This window comes from Eimeria necatrix, genomic scaffold, assembly GCF_000499385.1.
Source record: "Eimeria necatrix Houghton genomic scaffold, Enh_scaff37, whole genome shotgun sequence".
Taxonomy (NCBI): Eukaryota; Apicomplexa; class Conoidasida; order Eucoccidiorida; family Eimeriidae; genus Eimeria; species Eimeria necatrix.
Genome location: NW_013654191.1, coordinates 20,681 through 39,703, shown reverse-complemented (window position 1 = coordinate 39,703; position 19,023 = coordinate 20,681). Strand labels below are relative to the sequence as shown.

The 19,023-nt window shown below is 50.2% G+C and overlaps 2 protein-coding genes across 2 annotated transcripts; one reads left to right on the top strand and one right to left on the bottom strand.

Annotated features, from left to right (window-relative positions):
- Nucleotides 1-294: 294 nt before the first annotated feature.
- ENH_00048680 (cyclophilin, putative) lies at nucleotides 295-2,148 on the top strand (the record flags this gene model as incomplete). The annotated part of the gene is made up of 4 exons (XM_013581128.1): nucleotides 295-372; nucleotides 643-695; nucleotides 1,186-1,294; nucleotides 1,891-2,148. 4 exons carry the CDS (start codon nucleotides 295-297, stop codon nucleotides 2,146-2,148), a joined length of 498 nt encoding a protein of 165 aa, XP_013436582.1.
- Nucleotides 2,149-3,489: 1,341 nt separating this feature from the next.
- ENH_00048670 (hypothetical protein, conserved) lies at nucleotides 3,490-18,062 on the bottom strand (the record flags this gene model as incomplete). Its single annotated transcript, XM_013581127.1, has 25 exons — nucleotides 3,490-3,548; nucleotides 3,728-3,944; nucleotides 4,304-4,527; nucleotides 4,673-5,100; nucleotides 6,139-6,265; nucleotides 6,780-6,925; nucleotides 7,245-7,339; nucleotides 7,758-7,914; nucleotides 8,507-8,593; nucleotides 9,115-9,196; nucleotides 9,424-9,460; nucleotides 9,587-9,665; nucleotides 9,909-10,297; nucleotides 10,593-10,936; nucleotides 12,010-12,187; nucleotides 12,341-12,816; nucleotides 13,031-13,732; nucleotides 13,795-14,222; nucleotides 14,571-14,846; nucleotides 15,215-15,520; nucleotides 15,749-15,850; nucleotides 16,052-16,498; nucleotides 16,633-17,084; nucleotides 17,285-17,395; nucleotides 17,616-18,062. 25 exons carry the CDS (start codon nucleotides 18,060-18,062, stop codon nucleotides 3,490-3,492), a joined length of 6,396 nt encoding a protein of 2,131 aa, XP_013436581.1.
- Between the last annotated feature and the right edge of the window lie 961 nt (nucleotides 18,063-19,023).

Genomic DNA, 19,023 nt, shown 5'->3' with positions numbered 1-19,023 from the left:
ACCGTTTCCCTCTTCATGTTCCCAAATATGTCACTGTTAAGGTATCGTTTCAACCCCGACAACGTTTGGGCCTTCCGCATGAACTCTGCAGCAACGAATTGGATGTGCTGCCGACCTTCGTTCTGTTGTTGTTATTCGCGCCGTTGCTGCGCTGGCTGCTGCTGCTGTGGTCCTAAGCTGTGCTGACATTAATAGGAAACGGAAAGGCCTGAAGGCCATTGGCGCCGCTGCCTCCCCTGGTTAACAGCAGCGACCGCGGAAGCTGGGAGCTGCAACAGCACGAGCAGCAGGAAGATGTCTGTTACGCTTAAAACAAACCTCGGCGATTTGAAGGTAGAGCTCTTCTGCCAGCAAACGCCGCGAACCTGCAAGGTGAGTACCTTTTGCTGCTGCCGTTTTTGCTGGTGTTCAGGCTGCAGTTGCTGCTAGGTAAATATGTACTCCTGCGCTGTCTGCATAACTATTGCACTACCTGCTGCTTCTCTTAGCCTTCCCTTCCTTGTGTGCACGTGGTGTCGCAGCTGCTACTGCACGTACCACTGTGTCGCTGCTGCTGCTTCGTACGTTACTGAGGCATGCATGCACTCCTCTTTTTGGTGCTGCTGCTGTTGCTAATGCCGCCGGTTTTTCTGCGATGTGCAGAATTTTTTGGCTCTTTGCGCTTCGAACTCGTACGATGGCTGTATTGTAACGAGGTAGGTTGCGGTGCTCTAGGTCTTCGTCGTTTTCTGACGCCAGCTGCCTGTATGTTGTCCTGCCCATTTGTGTCGGCTTGACTTCTCCTTTTTTTCCACGTCTACCCGTTTCTCCACGTATTTGTAAGCATGGAACACGAAAGAAGTAGCGGCAGGAGAGAGAGCGATGAGACGCCGCCCAGAGAAAGCAGACACGGATACAAAGCGGCACCGATATTTGTTTCTCTTTTCCTCTCGGTTTTTGCCCGTATCTTTCACTGTCTTCACGCTGCGTCCGCTTCTGCATATGTGTTTGGCTCTTTGATTCTTTCTCAGTTTTTCTGTGGCTGCTCATTATACCCCATTTTTGTAGTTGTTTATGCGGCTTTTGTCATTCCTTCTTTTGCTGGTCGTTGCACCCATTTATTCCTAATGAGTGTTGGTTCTTCTAATGTAAGGCAGCCCCGCAGTCTGTGCACCTTCTTCACTCTTCTGCTTCGCTGCATTGCAGAAATATAAAGGGGTTCGCAGTGCAAATGGGAGACCCTACAAACACTGGCAAAGGCGGCCAGTCCATCTACGGTGGCTTCTTTGAAGACGAGTTTGTTGCCACTTTAAAAGTAAGCAGACAACTGGCTAGCTCATGCGGTGATCATAGAAAAGATTATTCACTTCTGCATGCGTTTGATTAGCCAGCTTATCGGTAAATTCAATTCTCTAGTACAAGTGCAGATACGCAGGCAGTGCATAGTGATACTGGCTGTCAGAGTTCCCAAGCTGAAGTTGAGCTGGCTCGAAGAGAAGTTACGTACAGTATTGTTTTTTATTTCCCCCCGCTCACTTGTTTTGCTTTTCCTTCTTTCCATTCGTTGTCCCTTGCTTAACTCAAGTCCCAACTCACGAATCATTATCTGGCTCTGTAGCTGGCGTTGCTTCTGTCACCATTGTACCCATGCATTTGCCACTTTTCCTCTCTGTGTTCCTTTTTTTCGACTGGCTTTCACTGTCGGTCTGCCTGTGCGCGTTTCTGTCTCTCTGTTTTTTTTTGTTACCTTATTTGTGTGTCTCTCGGTGCCTTTGTTTTTGTTTTTCTCGCTCTTACTTCCAACCATTATCTACGTGCAGGTGTTGTGTCTGCACACCGCTACCTAGTCACTGGCCATATATAATATATGCAAGAGTCATTGTGCCACCCCATTTATGATTGTTTCTGCAGCACGACCGCCGGGGCGTTTTGTCCATGGCAAACCAGGGGGCTCCCAACACGAATGGCTCTCAGTTCTTCATTACTTATTCTCGTCAGCCCCACTTAAACGGGGTATATACTGTCTTTGGCCGTTTGATTGACGGGTTAGACACTTTAGACAAAATAGAAAAGGTGCCCACGGGCAAAAAAAACAGGCCCTTAAGTGAGATCAAAATTCTCAGCACCCAAATACACGCCAATCCCATTGCTGAACAAGAGCAACTGTGAGCCAGCAGGCTGTTCCTGTATAGATATTCATCTTCACTGTACATATAACCGATATATTGTCTCATTCAGACTTCAAGGCGTTGGTTTTTTCTTTTTGTGCCTATGGTTCTAGTCAGGCGGGTGATTATGCCTGTGATTTTTGGGGCGGGGCCTCGTTTCCTGACCAGGTAGATAGGTGCATGCATATAAGCGCAGCTACACATACATGGACGTTCTCTTGTTCAGAGCTGTGTAGTGTAGGCAGATTTACTAGACACAAGTGTATCCAAAAATACAGACAAAATGTAAATACAGTAACAAGCGCGAGTGCATCTAACGTCTCCACATGAATAATTGCTCAACGAATTCAAGTATGTGTGCATTGCTGTACACGTATGTATGCTTGTTCTACACGTCCACAGATGTTGAGCGGTGCTCTTTAAGGGACGTACGATTATCTGTATTGGCGGATATTCTTGCCTTGCGATTGCTAAGGTAAACGTCTATTCAAGAGCGACTAATAGGCTATCCACGCATGCAGGAATGCAAGCATGCATGCACAGTACACCATTTGTTGGCGTCCCACACATTGGAGTGAGTGTAGACGTGCGTACCTGTGTGTGCATGTGTACTTTTGTGTACTTTCGTTTACCAATATTTGGAAAGAACAGCATAATCACAACTATCTTTGGCATTCTAAAATCAATATCTTAAAAGGAGGAAAGAGAACTAACGGGGCTAATGGAACACAGAGAAGGTAAACAAAAAGAAAATGGCGAAAGTGACATAACAGAGAGGCACGAATGAAAAAAAGAGCAGAGACAAACCAGAGGCACAAGCAGGGATAGACGGAGACAGAAAGAAACAGGAAAAGGAGATATTCGTATGGAAAAACAGAAGGAAAAGGCAGATGGAGAGACTTGGTGGAGGCAAGAACAGAGGAACGTCAAAATATGGGGAAGCACGAACAGTACTAGATGCACTGGGTCGGCAGTAAAGTGCAAACAAATGCTGTGCTGGCAGAACTAAACCCTGAGCAATATCGCTGGACCGTGACCTCTCAACCCTACATTCTAGTTTCTGCAATATGAACCCTGTACTTTAAGCCTTAGGCTTTCTGTACGTATGCGGGCATCCACGTTTTGCGCATGTAAAGGCGCTGTTTCCATGGGGACGTTTACTTAAGGTGGAGGGACTCCAAAAAGATAGGGGACGCTTGCTTGTTTACGGCCCGAACCTTACTAGGAGCTCCCTTGGTCGCTATGCGTACTAAGTAATGCCTTAATGGGCACTGACATCTCACAAAACTGGGTTGAGATGGATAGGAAGGCTGTTATGGGGATGGGAAGCCCGCTGAGGGCCTCACAAAGCGCGGGCGTCTCCAGCCGCAGCTGACATCGCCAGTGGAGGCCAACAGCCACCTGCAACAACAGCAGCGGCAGTAACAGCCGCAGCAGCAGGAACAGAAACAGAACCAGCAATAGCAAGGCCTTCACTGTTTAGCGGCAGCGCATTCCTTACACTGGCAGAGGAACCAGCAGCTGTTCCACCCGCTGAAGCGCCAGTCAAGAGCAGCAGCAGCAGTGCTCTCTTACCTGACCCGGCGTCCCGTTAATTACTTTGACTATGACCCCTGGAGGCCCCTGTAGGTCCTTTATCTTAGCGCAGACTCTGCTGCTGTGCGTCCCGAGCAATTTAGCTGAGACGTGGCGAAAGTAAACTGACTCCAGAGAGATGATGCCGAAGTCAACTGTCCGAGGGGATATCTCAAGGGATCCTTGGTGAAGCACCTCTGGATCAGTTGGTTTAGGGTCAGCCTGCAGTAACAGTCGAAGCAGTGGCATGTGGCTTGCGCACTTGCCGAATAGTTTTTATGGCTAATGTAGCTGCTGCCACGGTTGTTGGTGGTGCTGCAGCAGGATGCGAAGGCCACAGCTGCAACTGCCGCTGCCTCCGCGGCGGAAATAAGCAGCAGCAATACCACAAACTGTGTCGGAATCAGCAGCATCCTTGGGGATTGCTTGGAGACAGCAGCGACGGGATTTTCACTAACAGCGGCAACGCCTTTACCAACAGCATGTTCAGTTCACACTGTAACACGGACATCGACACCAGCAACAAAAGCGACGGCAGCGAGAGCAGCAGCATTTTCCTATTTGTCCGTTCCAACTTTTACATTTCCTGTCAGTCGTTTCGGGGAGCTGGAAGCAGAGGTAACTTGCCGAACTGCGGAACTCTTTAGGGCCTGCTTCTGCTGCGGCTGCTGTTGCCGCTGCTGATGCTGTTGGCCGTTTGTCAGCTCTTCAGGGGGTTCGAAGCGTGCTTGCCGATCAGGACAGTAACTCAAATGACCCAAAGGGTGCCACCTGTCTTCTTCTAGAGAAGGAACCCTCAGGCAACCTGCGATTTCCCAGCAACGTCCAAGCCTTAGGCTTTCATATTTATAGGCTTTAAGACTAACGTGCCCGGGCATATTTGATGGCTAAGGGTTTAGGTTTTATTCCTTGAAGCTTAGACCTGAGGAGTTCAATTTTGTATGGCGCACGTTCTCGTGGGAGAATCTCTATGAGCGTCTGAGACACTGCTGCATTCAGCGCATCTCCAAGGGCAGCAGCACTCGTTGTTGCTGCTGCTGCTGTGTATATGTCCCCTAGTTCAGATGCAGGGATCCCTTCCTGTCCAGTCCTTCTGTCTTCTTCGTTTAATGAGGCAGCGGCTGTTCCTGCAGCTGCCTCGTTTGATGCAGCTACTGCCGCCGCTACAGCCGCAGCATCTTCCGCACCAGCTGCTGCTCGCCTTGCACAGGCAGCTCTCATCGTAGCGGCCGCCAAGGCATTAGCACACCCAGAATATTTACTTTGTAGCTCTTTTCCATCCAGGTGGTGCATTTCCTGCTGCTGCTGTTGTTCTGGCTCCCTTTGCCGCTGCATCATTGGAATGGTAAAGCGATCCACAGCCTCAAGACGCCCCTCCCTGAAGAGGCATTCAAAAGTGACACGGGACTATTCTCGAGCTCTCATTGAATTTACGTCGGTCACCGAGTTCACACTGCTGCACTTTCCTGCTACATATGGTGCCAGACATTATGAGATATATGGAGGGTCTACGATTTAGGGCGCAGCGTTTAACTCTTTGAAAAAAGCTCAGGTAGGCGTAGCACAGGGTAGCAACAAAGTGAGTGCTGATGGCCTTACGGTACGTGTACCTGTAGCAGCATTCTCAAAAGCATTAAATGCTGTGGCAAAGCTCTTAGAGGCAACAACAGCCTCATTCATTTTTCTCTTTTTAATACAAGATTTTTCCTTTTGATGCGGTGCAGTAAATAAACGGAGGTATAGCTTTTGCTGCTGCTGCTGCTACTGCTGTTGGACCCGAATACGCGGTTCCAGCGCTGGTACGCGGGCGAGTTGCTACCCCTTTCGTCTGTCTTCTTTTTTTTACATCTGTCTTATTGAGTGACTCATGACTGCGCTGTTTGGCCTTCTCCCTAAGTGCTTGTCTTTAACGCTGGCCTCATTTCTTGTGTTGGTTTTGTTTCGTTTTTCTCTTCCTCTGCGTCTGTCTATTAACTTCTTCATCGGCAAGCCAATACACGTACCTGTATATCTATTTACCAATCTATTCATCTACGTTTCTATGTCGATATGTTTATATTTAGCTGACTGTGAAAGAACATATTAATGTATCTACTTGCCTTTCTACTGGTTTTTCTGTCCAGTCCCAAATTTCTGTCTGTTTGTCCAAGTGCATCTGCTCTATCCCTTTCTGCGCCTTTTTACCGAGCCCTTACGTTTCTCTGCTTTTTATCCTACTTCTTCCAGTGTTCTATTTTTTCTTTTTCGTGTGCTATTTTTCTACCATCAACATTTGCAAGAACCAGCATTAGCAAGAATACTAGCAGCAGAGTCTGTTGCAGCGCCAGCACTTGCACCTCCACTGCCAACAACCTCAACAACATTCTCAGCAATCACAGCAACAGAGCAGCAACGAAAATTGCAAAAGATGTCGAACCTTTGCATTTTAGCAATATGGTTACTTCTGTAAATCAGCGCACTGAGTTCGGGTTGCAGTCGACCCGGCAAAGGCGCGAGAGATCCTCGCGAGGCAACAGAAGCGCGAGCTCCGTAGACACCCCCACCTGTCCACCAGCACCAGCATCAGCAACAGCAGCAGCAGCAGCATAGACACGAACAATTTCATCGGGGAGCAGAGATGTCGGGCTTTTTCTTATGGCTCGTAAACAGATGTATCTTTTGTCTCCTTTGAGCTATGTCGTTCATTTAGCTAGAATGCGTCCGAATTTGAATGCTGAATTACAAAAAATGTACTTGAAGTAAAAAGACTAGTTGTAGACAAAGCCAGTGCCAGAAAAGCAAAAGAGGTTTTCGGGCTTCCTTGGGTCCCCTAAGGCACTTTACCTAAAGCGCCTTAGCCGATGGACGAACACAGCAGCTGCTGCTTGCGCTTCTGCTGCATATGCTGCTGCTTGCAGCTGCCTATGCAGTTGTTACTGTGTTACGCTTTCTCTGAAACACTATTGTTGTGGGGAGTTCTTTCCCAGCTTTTGGCGCAGCTCTCGCTGTTTCTGTTGTTGCTGTTACTTCGGGGGTGATTGTGTGCGTGTCATTCACGTGAATCGGCTGTCCACGCACCTTCTGTTTGCCTCCTTCTCTCTCCAGTTGCCTGCATATGCTGCACGCAGTTTCCTGTGGATGATTCCCAGCTCACGTAGGCCCCGTAGGAGCGCTCTATTCGCTTAATCTCTTGGGGACTCGCACGCGGGTGCACCCGGAAGTGTCTGCACAAAATACCCTCAGCCGCGCAAGTTGTATCCTAAGCCCCAAGCCATTTATCATGAATTCTTGATGCCAAATGCAGCACAATGGATATATTGATTCCTGACAAGAGCAGACAAGCAGTCTAGCCAGCGGGCCGGGTCGGACTTTTGTTCACGGGTGCATTGCGAGGCTTGTACGGCTTCAAATCTAAAGAGCTCTGCACTGAAGTTCGTTCCCCAACCGAAGTACTGGATAGTAAACCGCAGATGCCAAGTTCAGCTGCTCCACCGTAAACTATTGAGGCTAGACCCCAGCACTTTTGAGCGCGCCAGGAGGTACCTGGTGAATGTGACAGCTTGCAGTTCTTCTGCTGCAGCCGTGCCGTCGCAGTTGTTTGCTTTGAACTGCTGCCACAAAGGTAGGGAGTCCTCCTCCTTCAACAACAAAAGGAAACACACAAAAGAAAACTGATGCGGCGGTAAAAGGACACGCCACGAAAGCAGCAGCACAAACTGCAGCAGTAGCGGGAGCTCCACTTGCTGCTGTTTCAGGGAAAGGCCATCAGAATGCAAAGGTGGAACAGACAATTCAAAAGCTGGTGAATGGGCACAAAGATAGGGAGACGCAGAACAGCAGCAGCAACAGCAGCAACCGCAGCGACATACCAGCAACTAACGAACAAAAACGTCACATCAGCACAAGTCAAAAGAGTCATTAGCAACACGACCCGGAGCTCAGCAGTGGCAGCGACACATGGCCAATTACAAAGGAGGCAACTGCAGATTGGGCAGTGCTATATGTAGCGGCATGTGTAACACTTCTTGCGGGAGCACGCCCAGCAGCAGCAGTTACCAGCGGTTGCGGGAATGGTGTGACTCTGTAGGAGCTCTTGTCCCGTTTTGGCTTGATGTGCACAAGTTCGAATTCAGCTATTCCATCAAATTCACAAGGACCTTCCCAGTACATTCCAGTATCATTTTCTGTACCAGCTTTCAAACTCTCAAAATCTCTGCGGCAGCAACAGCAGATGCGGCAACGAAAGCAGCAGGGTCAGTGAGCAATAGCCGCAGCAGCAGAATATGCAATAGCAGATGCTTTACTTAGTGTAGAAGCAACAGCAGGCGCACCAGCATGGAAGACGTCTGAAATCTTTGTGGGAGGACGGGATATAGTTGCAGCGCATAGGACAAAAGGTGGATTCACGTGAGAAAAATAAAGTACTGTAAGACCAAACTCTTTAATAGGCATTAAACAAAGATCATGCACGCATCAAATAAACAGATGGGCGCAAAAACTTCAGTTACGCGAAACAAACCGAAGTGAGGCAAAGCGAAAACTAGTTGCAGAGAAAAGTAATGGAGAAGTATTTGGTGATGGCAAAGGTGAACAGGCGAAGAAGTGCAAAAACGGAAGCACGTCAGGGCTCCCGAAGAAAAACAAACGGGAAAAACGAGACAGACTGTAGAGTGAGAAGCTCCTCTGCGTTTCCTGACGCTCCGCAAACGGCAAATAGACGAGGAGGCCACACGATCGCTGCTCCTGGTGGTGGTTCTCTTGCTGGAGTTCCAGCTGCTGCTGCTGTTGCTGATGCCGTTACCAACTTTGCTGCAGCGGCGCCACCAGATCCGAGAGTAGTTTCACTAGCGTCTAAAGCCTCTCCTTCTCTTCCATGAAGCACTCCATCTGGCCTAAAGCAGCAGGAACCACAGCAACTGCAGCAGTACCAACAGTCACAATTGCAACATCAGCAGCAGCAACAAAAGCACCAGAAACAACAGCAATAGCGCCAGAGGCACCAACAATTTTTCACACTTCCTATCAAGCAATGCAACGCCAAGAGTATCAATGAGAGCAGAGGGAGCAGCATTAGCAACAGCAAAAGCAGTCGAAGCAATGAAAGCACTAGGAGCAGCAGCAGCAATAGAAGTAAAGGCATCCGCAGCGGCGATTAAAACTTTGCGAAATTGAGTAGCAACAAAAGAGTAGCAGGGAACGGCCACTGGTTTTGTGTTCAGATCTTTGACAGCTGCCGAACATCGGCAACCGAAGCAGCAGTAGCATAGCCAACGCATGCAGTCCCTCGGAGTAGATGTGCTTGAATATCGGTCCAAACGATAACAGATGTAGCAACAGATGCAATAGCAGGAGCAGCGGCAAGACCAGCAACAGCAGCAGCAAGAGGGGCAGCAATAATGTTTCGTGCCCCTACCCCACGCGGCAGACTTCCTCTTCCCCTCTTAGGCCAAACGTTTCTCCAGTAGGAAGAGAAAATACCACGGACACGGCGTCGTCTACAGCAGAAGCAGCAACAGCAGCAGTAGCAGCAGTAGCAGCATGAGCAACAGTAGAATGGGCAGCAGCAAAGGGCGCAAGCTAGCTAACAAGGCCAGATACAGAACTGCATTCTCCGTTGACGGCAACAGCAGCGGCAACAGAATTGGCAACAGTAGCAGCAAATATAGCACTATTCAAGGCAGCAGGAACAGCAGTATCAGCAATGGAAAAAAAGTCGGTGGACCTTCAATGTTTGTCGAAGGCGGAGCCTGCACAGTGACCTGCGGCAGCAAACAAAGCACCACCACTAGCCGCCTTTATATGCCGCAGTGAGAGTTACAAGCCATGTGGCAACACAAGCTTGTCCAGCACCAGAAGAAACGGCAGCAGTATAAGCGGCAGCGCACATTCGCGAAGGGATCAACAGTGAAGTCGGCCCCTTCCTTTTGTTGGATTTTGACGACAACAGCTCCTCTGCTATTCTTTCTGAAAAACACGGCATAAAATAAAACACTATAACAATCTGCCCCCTCGTGTACAGCTTGCAGTGTAAGCAGTATGTGCAAAGAGGCTTGCTGGGCCCTTGGCTCCTGACAGCAGGAACAGCAGTTTCTGCTGCAGAATCTGTTGCTGTGGCAGCTACTACTGCACATACGTGACTCCTTGCGAGGAGTTACAGCAGGGATACACGGTAGAAACAACAGAAGCAGAAACAGGGCAGCAAATCACCTAATGAGAAGCTTAACGCTGCTTCCAAGAGTTGCCTCAGCGGCGAAGGCCTCGTCAGTTTCGTCGTTTGCAGAGAGGTTTGCTGTGCCCCTGGCCGCAGAAGCACTAGTTTCTGCAGCAAATTCTGCTGCTGCGGCAGCTGATACTCTCCCGTCTGCCCGTGCGTTCTGCGCAACGGAAGCATCTGATGTTTCCGGTTGGAATGCTCCTGATGCTGCTTGCGTTGCTGCTGCTTCGCCAGCAGCTGGCGCAGCAAGTGCTGGTGGAGAAGCTTGCTTCATAACGACGCAAAGCCTTGTTTTGTCGGGGTGCTCCACTGCGAGCTTTGAACTGCCATCGTGTTGCTCGCTCTTGATTTGAGTTCCATCAGGAAATAGAATGGTCTTTTCCTGTAGCAATAGCAACACCAAAAACAACAGGAACAGTAGCAATGACACAGATAGAAGTCAGTCGTGTAGCTGAAATATATGCGGCCGCCAACAATCAATTCGTGAACCCGCAGATGCTCTCAGAGAAACAGCAGTAGCAGCAGTGAAGGTTTCCCTAGAATAAGTAGAGGGTCAAGATGAGAATTTTATGTCGTAGTACATGAAGCTTATGCCTTGAAGAGTAAGCCTGGGAACCTACGCCGCTTCTTAGTGCTACCAGGCAGCTGCTAGTGTACTGTTGGTGCTGCTGTCTTACATGTGTCCGTGTCTGCGCTCGCATTGGCATTTTCGTTTTGCTGTTGAAAACAGAAGTGACCGTTTGCACTTGAGAAGAAGCAAAAGAGAAGAGGAGGCCTCTGCTTCCCTCCACTGTGGCAGCAAATGAACTCGGAGATAAATCATACTGCCTCCATTCCCTTGGTGGTGCTACTTGTGCTGCTGCTGTTGTTCCTGGTGCTGATGCCGTCGCTCCTGGTACTCCTATTGGTGTTGGTGCTGCTGCTGCTGATGAAAATGGCTTTTCTGCACTGGAATTCACGAGAGATAGAAGGTCACTGAGACCCTCTATGGCCCCCACGTCAAACAAGTCTGAGCTTCCACCTACACATAGAAAATATGAACAGCAACAATGGCAGTGGTGTTGGCGAAAAGAACAGCAAGCAAGGTGTAACAGTAGCTGCATGGACAGTAGCAGGTTCTTTCTTTTAAATGGCTGCAGCCTATGGCTGCCCCTTCCACCTCCGGCAGAAAGCAGGAGCGACACACTCTGTTGAAGCAGCAGTAACAGCAGAGTGGTAGTGGCAGCAGTAGCAGTAAAAACACGGAGGAAGCATCATCAACAAGCAGGAATATGAAGGGCGAGAGAAGACTAAAAATTTCCTTGGAGTAGCTGATGGCAGACAAAGCACAAATGATTGTGTCTCTGTAGTGCACATGCTTTTTGCAGTTCATCTTGCATCACACTATGCTTTCTCATAAGAAAGCTTCACTACTTTCGTTGGATGTATCACTGCTTTTGGTTTGATTGTCGATGTAATACAATTCAGTTAGTCGCGTGTGCCATCTCACAGGAATTTATTCGAAACCTCCCGAACCTCCTGCCGTCCGATGCGCATGTTAGCCAGTGGCCTGGCAAGCCCTGGTCGTCTCTGCCTATTTATTGTATAAACATAATGAGTACAAAATCGCCAAAAGTTTGCCCTATCTACGTAGCAACTTATACATTGTCAAAGTGAAATAATTTGAGTTTGCTTGATATTTTGCTCAAATAAAGTTGACGGCTTCCTTTCTATGAGCGAAAAGGGTGGCGCCCGCATATCTACAGTGGAAATGGCGAGAATGACACCACTCCTGCTGCAGCTAGTGTTGCTGTAACTGCCGCTTCTGTGATCAGTGCACCTAATCCAGTGGCGTCTTCCTTGGTACCACTGCCTCACTACTGCTACTATGGCTGAAACTGCCCCTTGATCCACTACGAACAGCAGTAATTCTGTTGTTGCAAACGTTGCTCGATATACGCCAGCTTTCCCTACTTTTGGTGCTCAAATTGCTAGTTGGGTCACCACTGCTAGAGCTACTGCTACTGCCGCAGCTTCTTGGTGCTGTCGTTACCATTGCTGGTGTTGCTAATGCCGCTGTGTTTCTTCTTGCCGCTGCTTCTTTGTTGCTCTCACCAGTGTTGAAGGGGTCGCTGAGTACATGTGCAGGAAGCTTCAGCGGTTCCTGTGCTGCTCGTGGAGGCAATGTTTCATAGAGAGAATACAAGTTCACAAGAAAAGGAGGAATAAAACCCAAGCTGCACCGAGCGGCAAACTCAGAGTGAAGGGGCACGCGGGACACGAAATCCCCGTTCTGCGGCAAAAGCAGAGATGGCACCGAGAGGACAAAGGACCCTTAGAAGAGAGACATGAGGACAGTAGCGGGCAACGAAAGGGCAAGAAGAGCAGAATCAACTCCAGGAGCGTCCGAAGTAGCAATGGCAACAGCGAGTGAGCCGTGACTTACTGGCAGCATTACCTCTACCCTCCCTGAGAGAGTTTGACGAACAACAGCGCCGCATGGCAGCAGTCGCCGCTGCAGCTCCAAATCCTCAGGGCAGCCAAACCAGAGCCGACCACGACCTAGCCTGAGGCTTGGACAAGGACCGCATTCTGCCGCTAACTCTGCTGCGGCTGCCGCTGCCGTTAGTGCAGTAGGCGCTGTACTTGGTGCGGGAACACCTGCCGATGCTGCAGCTGTTGCTATTGCGGCTGAGCCTGCGTTTGTTGCTGCGCCCACAGCAACAGCGGCAGCACCTGCTGCTGCCGCTACGGAGCTCAAACCTATTGTAGTGGCTGCTGCTGCTGCTGCTGCTGCAACTGTTTCTGTTTGCTGCTGCACGGCAGATTCTGCGGAGGGAGACGAGATAGAGATTTGACGGGACAAATAGTGCGGATTTCGTTCCCACAAAGAGCCGTCGGACGAAATCTGTAGCAAGCGGCCTGAGCAGAAGCAGCAGAAGCAGCAGAAAAAACATGAAAAATGTATCGTTTGCTGCCTCCACAGATGCAGAAGCGAAACCGAGGGCTGCAGTGACAGGGTAAATAGTTGCAAAGGGAGTGGCAATGGCAAGCGTTGAGAAAATAGCAGACGAAGGGGGAGAAAGGTACTGTGGTGTGAAGGGAAAGGGAAGCAGCAGCGCCATCAGCGGCTCACCAGAGGGGCTGGATATCTCTACAATAACTTCTAAAGGAATATCTGATTTTCTCCTTATTTCTTGAGGCCTTATTGTTTCGTGCAATTGCTGCTGCTTTTCTAGAAATTGCTGCTCTGCCTGCTGCTGCTGTTGCTGTGTCTGTTGTTGCTGCTTCTCCTTTTCCTCCTCCTGCTCTTTCTGTAGCTGCTCAGGACTTGCGTCGCTCGCTTTTGCTGAAGTATTTTGTTGTTGCTGCTGGTGCAGCCGCAAGAGAGAAGAAACGGAAAGCCTTACGACGAGTCGGTGACCTTCCGTTAACTCTGCTGAGAAAAGATAAAATTTCCCCTGCAGATTCTGCCCAGCACCAGCGACGAATTCCCTAGCCCTATCTAAAGTCTCTAAAGATGGCATTGAACGCGCCTCGTCCGATTCCTGCTGCTGCCGCTGCTTCTGGCAAATGGCAGATATGGCAGTCGTCCAGTTGCTGCAACTGTCGAGAAGACAAGGGTCCGCTTTCAAAGAGCAGCAAGCACCCGGTAGCAGGACTCGGAACTCCCTCCACTCTTTCGTCGGGACTGGACGCGCTGCGGCTTCTGCTGCTGCTGCTGCTGCAGCTGCTGCCTCAGCCTCAGCAGCCGCCGCAGCAGCAGCTGCAGGTCCCCTTCCTGCAGCAGCAAGCGATTCGTACGCTGTTCGTATATCTTTCCTGTCAACGCACCATGCTGTTCGTCAAGAACAAGGGCTCAAGATATCTACTGAAGCTTTTAAGACGTGAGTCGCTCACTGAATACAAGCTTGGGCAGGGGCCTGCTGGGTTGCGTGTCGGCGTCTTCAGCAGCAAATGAGACGCACTGGGATCCCACAGCGGCGCCAACTGCATATTTTGCAGAAACCAGAATGACTGTGGGGCTCAAGTGTACGTACATCTCGTCGCTGCGGGGGCTTCCATGTCTTTCTGGAGGCAAGTCGACGAGGCAGCAGAGACCTTCGGGCGCCTCTTCTGCCTTCAAAAAACGCCGCCACTCTCTAAATCCTTGTAAGGGGAATGTGCATGTGCTGCGCCAAGAGTCATTCCAGGTGCTGCAGCCTTTTTTGGTGCCGATGGCTGTTCTGGGGCTGCTAGAGTTTGCTGTGACTGTTGTGATCGGACTGCCAGAGGTGGCGGTGGTGGTAATGTTGGCGAGAGGTTGGGGAAGGCTGGACGCGTTTTGACTGCAGCAGCAAAGACTTGAAATGTGACGATCGCGTGCATCTATTTGAATCTCCCCAGCCAAGCATATATGCTGCTGTGCAGATATGCTACTCTTTACATGTGTTCTTGTGTGAGTGCATATTTGCGTGTAAATGCGCACGCCTCTATCTATTCATGTGCCATGTGTTATGCAAGTGTACTCACATATGCGTATGTATATAAACGTATTTATTCAAGTATATATAGACAGATGTATTGATACGAATATACGGATACGCATGTAGATGAGTATTTAGGTATAGAAAAATACAAGTATTGAAGCTGGCAGTGAGTTGAACGCTATGCATGGTCTGCTCATTTATTCGTACCGGTGAAACACAGCCAGTAGAAGGTGACCAGTCCTCTTGTTGACTGTACCCTCAAGGGTGTACTTTCGTGATCGTAAAACATAACCCAAGAAGTGCGCAAAGCGATCTCGTGGGATCGTCTCTCGCACGCACCAGCAGCTAGCCAGGCAACCCACTTGAGCACCCCCACCTACAGCAGCCAGCAGATTCTCGAAAGAGAGCAACTGAAGCAAATGCTCCACTTGAGCCTCACACAGATCCGGAAAAAAGGAATACGCGCGGCACTGCAGCGCCAACCTGCAGCATGGCAGCAGCAGCGGTGGCAAATAAGGAAGTATCCGCAGATCGAGCAACCGAAGTATAAATAAGAAGTGATTCAGCCATTCCATATGCAACCGCAGTAGCAGCTGGGGCTGCGGAAACACAAGTGCAAGCAGCACCCGCAGCATAAGCGACAGCAAGAGCCGCATTAGCGTGGGCAGCAGCTGCAGCACCAGCTGGAGGAACAGCAGCAGCACCACGCACATAATTACCAGCTCCAGCAATCGCAGGTGTCAGAAAAGGTTTAACAGCACGTGCGGCAGCTGCAACAGCAACGAAAGCAGATATGGCATGGCCGTGGAAAAAGCAAAAGACGAGAGGGAGCTGGGCATATGTTCACCTACTGCCGCAAAGGCGCTCTCGTATAGAGTTTTAGCTGCTGCAAATAGGCAGTGGGAATAGACGCTTCGATCGACTCTATTTTAGCTGCTGCGGCCTCAAGGCTATTTGGCTCTGTCCCGCAATTGATGCTACAGCCAGCAGCCTCTTGCTGCGCTTCCTGCTCTTGGTGTGCATCCTGCTGTGGTTGTTCTTGCTGCTGCGGCTGCTGCTGCTGCTGTGTGTTCTGCCCTTCCTGCTGCTGAAGTTGCTGCTGCGCCTCCTCTTTCCCACTTTTCTCGGGGAGCGAAGCTGCAGCTAATTCTCGGCGCCTGCAAAAGGCCAATACAGTAGCGGCCGCAGTGGCGATGTAGACTACAGCAGCAGATGAAACGGGGGAAAAGACGTTCCAGCACCAAATACAACGAGGAAAGAATCAGCAGCGTCATCTGCTGCAAAGACTGCAGCAGCAGCAACACAAGCAGCTGCAGCAGTACCGTTGGTAGCTGCAGCACCTCAGCACGAAGAGCTGCTGGCCTCTGCGTGGAGGTACGGAGTACCTGGCTGCTGCGTTTGCGGCTGCCTGCTGTAGCAGACAGTGCAGAAGTAGAGCCACAGATGTTTCCTCATAGGCTACAGAATTTGCCAGGGACGTGTATAGCCTGAACGGAGCAGCAGTGTCACTCAGCGCCCCTTACTTGAGGCAAAGGAAGCAACGGGCCATAGCTCAAAGAAAAGCTGCAGGCGAAAGAAACATGGGCACAGAACATGGAGAGGCGGCACTGGAAAAGAAAGAAGGAGCGCAAAACACAAAAGCAAAAGACAGGCAGACGCGGCGAAGCTAAGAAAACCAAGCTGCATACTGGAGATCTTCTTTCCGAGGATTCGCTTGTGAAAGGTTCTGGGTAGGGGCCGCTTCAACTGCAGCCCCCTCAGCGGCCTCTTTCTTGCCTCCCTGTCGTTTCTGCTGCTGCTGAAGCTGCTGCTGCGTGCCACTCTTTGTTGGGCCCGAGCTGCCAGCTGAAGCTGCAGTTGCTTGTGCCGTTGCGGCAGCAGCAGCCTCTGCTGCTGCTGCGGCTGCTCCTGCTTCGCGTTGCAGCGCAGCAAAGCACAGCACAGGCATCGTCTCCACAAAGCGTTTGTACGCATTGCGCTGTTTGCTGACCTCTTCCGCAGCAGCAACAAGACGGCCCAGGAGCAGTTCAGGGTCTTCCTTGTGTTTCCTGTTCAGACAGCCCTTACACCGTGCGCGTTGAGCTGTGAGCCGTACACCCATATTCAAATCTCTTAATACGGCAGTGGTTTCTATTCTAAATCCCAAGAGCAAGCGCACTCCATCTAGTAGACTATCAGCTGAACACCCTGAAGACTGTACGTGCACACCCCGAGGACTGAACTCTAAATCCTACACCCTACACTGCTCATCTGTTCAGCACGTGCTGACTTGTTGCAGTCTTTAATGCACATTAACTCAGCAGCAACTTGTTTGTCGTTGGCTTCTGCTGCCTGTAGAGCAGCAGCAAGTCGTTGTGCCTCTGCTGCAGCAAATTGCTCTGCCGCTTCTTGCGGCGTTGCTGCCGTTAGCAACATGAACACCGCCACTCCTACTGCTGCTTTCTCCAGCGAAAGTAACAAAGTAGTAGACCAAGGCAAGCCCCACAGGCAAAGCAGCAGATCCAGGGTGGGCTCGCGTAACCCCGACTCTAGTCTTCTTGATGCACCAGCGGATACCTGATGCTGTGGCTGCTGCTGCTGCTGTTGCTGCCCCAGTTGCTGGTCCTGAGCGTAGGGCGGCACAGATTGTGCCGCTACAGCTAGTGCATTTGCCTTTTCTTGTTTCATAGCCGTCGCGTACTCCTTCACCAACAGAGATGTTACCCGAGCCACATCCGCAGGCTGCATACCAAACACCTAGGCCCTACAGCCCAATTCCTGTGTTGCCCGAACCCTGCTGTGTGTTGAATCCAAGAATTGTTCTGCATTTAGCCTAAACTGATGCTCTCCACAGCAAAACAATGGCGTTCCGGTGTTAAAACCCAGCCGCTAGACCCTATTCACCAAACCCTAAGTCCTAAAGTGTAAACCTAAATGCTCACGTTGACGTCTGCAATGGACTTGGCCTTGGAGTCGGACAGAAGGTTGTTTCGCTTTGCATAAAAATATATTTCGTCGCCATGGGCCACGACCACCCGGCATGATCGGGGACCCTAATGCAAAAACAATTAATCGCTAACCTCCGACCCTACTCCCTGAATGCCAAGCCCGGGAGTTCAGTTTTCCTTAAAAAGATTACCCATAAAAAGCTTCTAAGCGGTGGAAATCAACTGTTCTAAAGGGGTTTACGACTTTGTAACGGTTGTAACAGCTATACTCCCTACAGACAGAAGATATGCAACTTTCAGGGAACTTGAATGCTGCCCCTCCTACTTGGGAGTTCGAAGGGCTGTCTGTTGTTGCAGCTCGTTTGTCTGCTGCTTCTGCTGCAGCAAGCAACAAAGCTATGCAGTCCACACTTTCCTGCTCCTGTGAAGCAGCGGCAACAGCCTCGCCTGGCGCTCCTGCAGCAGCAGCAGTAGCTGCCGCTGCTGCTGCGGCTGCAGCTGCTGCGGCCGCCGTAGCGGTAGCAGATGGGGAAGGCAAAGTTGGTGGAGGACCTGGTTGGGGTATCACAGCAGCGATACAAAAGCTAAATGGCATGGAGTCAGCAGATGGCGCATTTTCTGCTGGGGCAACAGCAGCGGCACCCAATCGTCTCTGCGCTGCCTCCTGGTTCTTAAAAGCCGATGATAAAGCAAGCGCTCCCCCGCGGATCCCTTGGCCTCCCCTGGCGGAGGGGCCGCCGGAGCCCCATCCTGCTTTCCCTTTGACGGGCATGGATGAGTCTGAATCCCCTAACCCTAACGTCTACGCGCTGAGCAATTGATCCTCGTGAGTGAGCTCTACACGACTGGAAAGTCTGCGGGCTTTGTTCGAGTGACACTGGGCAGCTCTTGTGCATTAATTGCAATGAATGATGCTAAATATATATCTTTACATCGCTTAGTTATATTTTTCAAGATGACTTGGGGTCTGGAGGCCATGAAGTTCATTAAGTGACCCTGGCGGGGCTCCGCTTAGAGGGGACCAGGCTTTCGAAAGGAGCTGGAGCTTGCATGTGTACATAGTTATGCTGGCATATTGATTTCAAACATATTAATTTTGTGGTGCGATAAATATATTCTTCAATACAGGAACAATTGGAGGGGGCCTTTACGGGCTAGCCTGGGTAGTGTCCCTCGGCGACGTTGGAACCGAACAAACCTAACTGGCGTCCACTACATTCTATGATTTTAAGCACCTAAGTAATGTATTTACATCGTGTAGACGAGTAAAAATGAGGATATGTGACCATCTTCTGCGCGTGGACAGCGACTTGCGCCTCGTCGCTCCACACAACTAGTGTCATCTTGCATCGGCTTTGTATATGCAAATTTTGTCCTGTTCCTACTACATTCTTAAACAACAAACCTTACATCTGTCCACCTCCCTCTAAAGCTCGCAATTATTTATAAATTCGCGAGCTTCAGACCGCATCAGCCCCACAAGCTCCTCCACTCATAATTATAAACAGCCTAGCAAGTAAGTATTGCCACTATAGATTTCTCATCCACTGTCATCGACACAAAAAGAGGCCCCCTTCTGACGGGGTGGCCCAGTTCCCAGCAGACCTCCAGAGTCCTGAGGAGACCCCGCTTCCCTTTTGGGCTCCCCGAGAGTCATCCACAAACACTAACAGGGTTCTTTGAAGGTCCACTGGAGTTACCCTGGGGGCTTAACTCCTGAGGCGTCTTGAAGT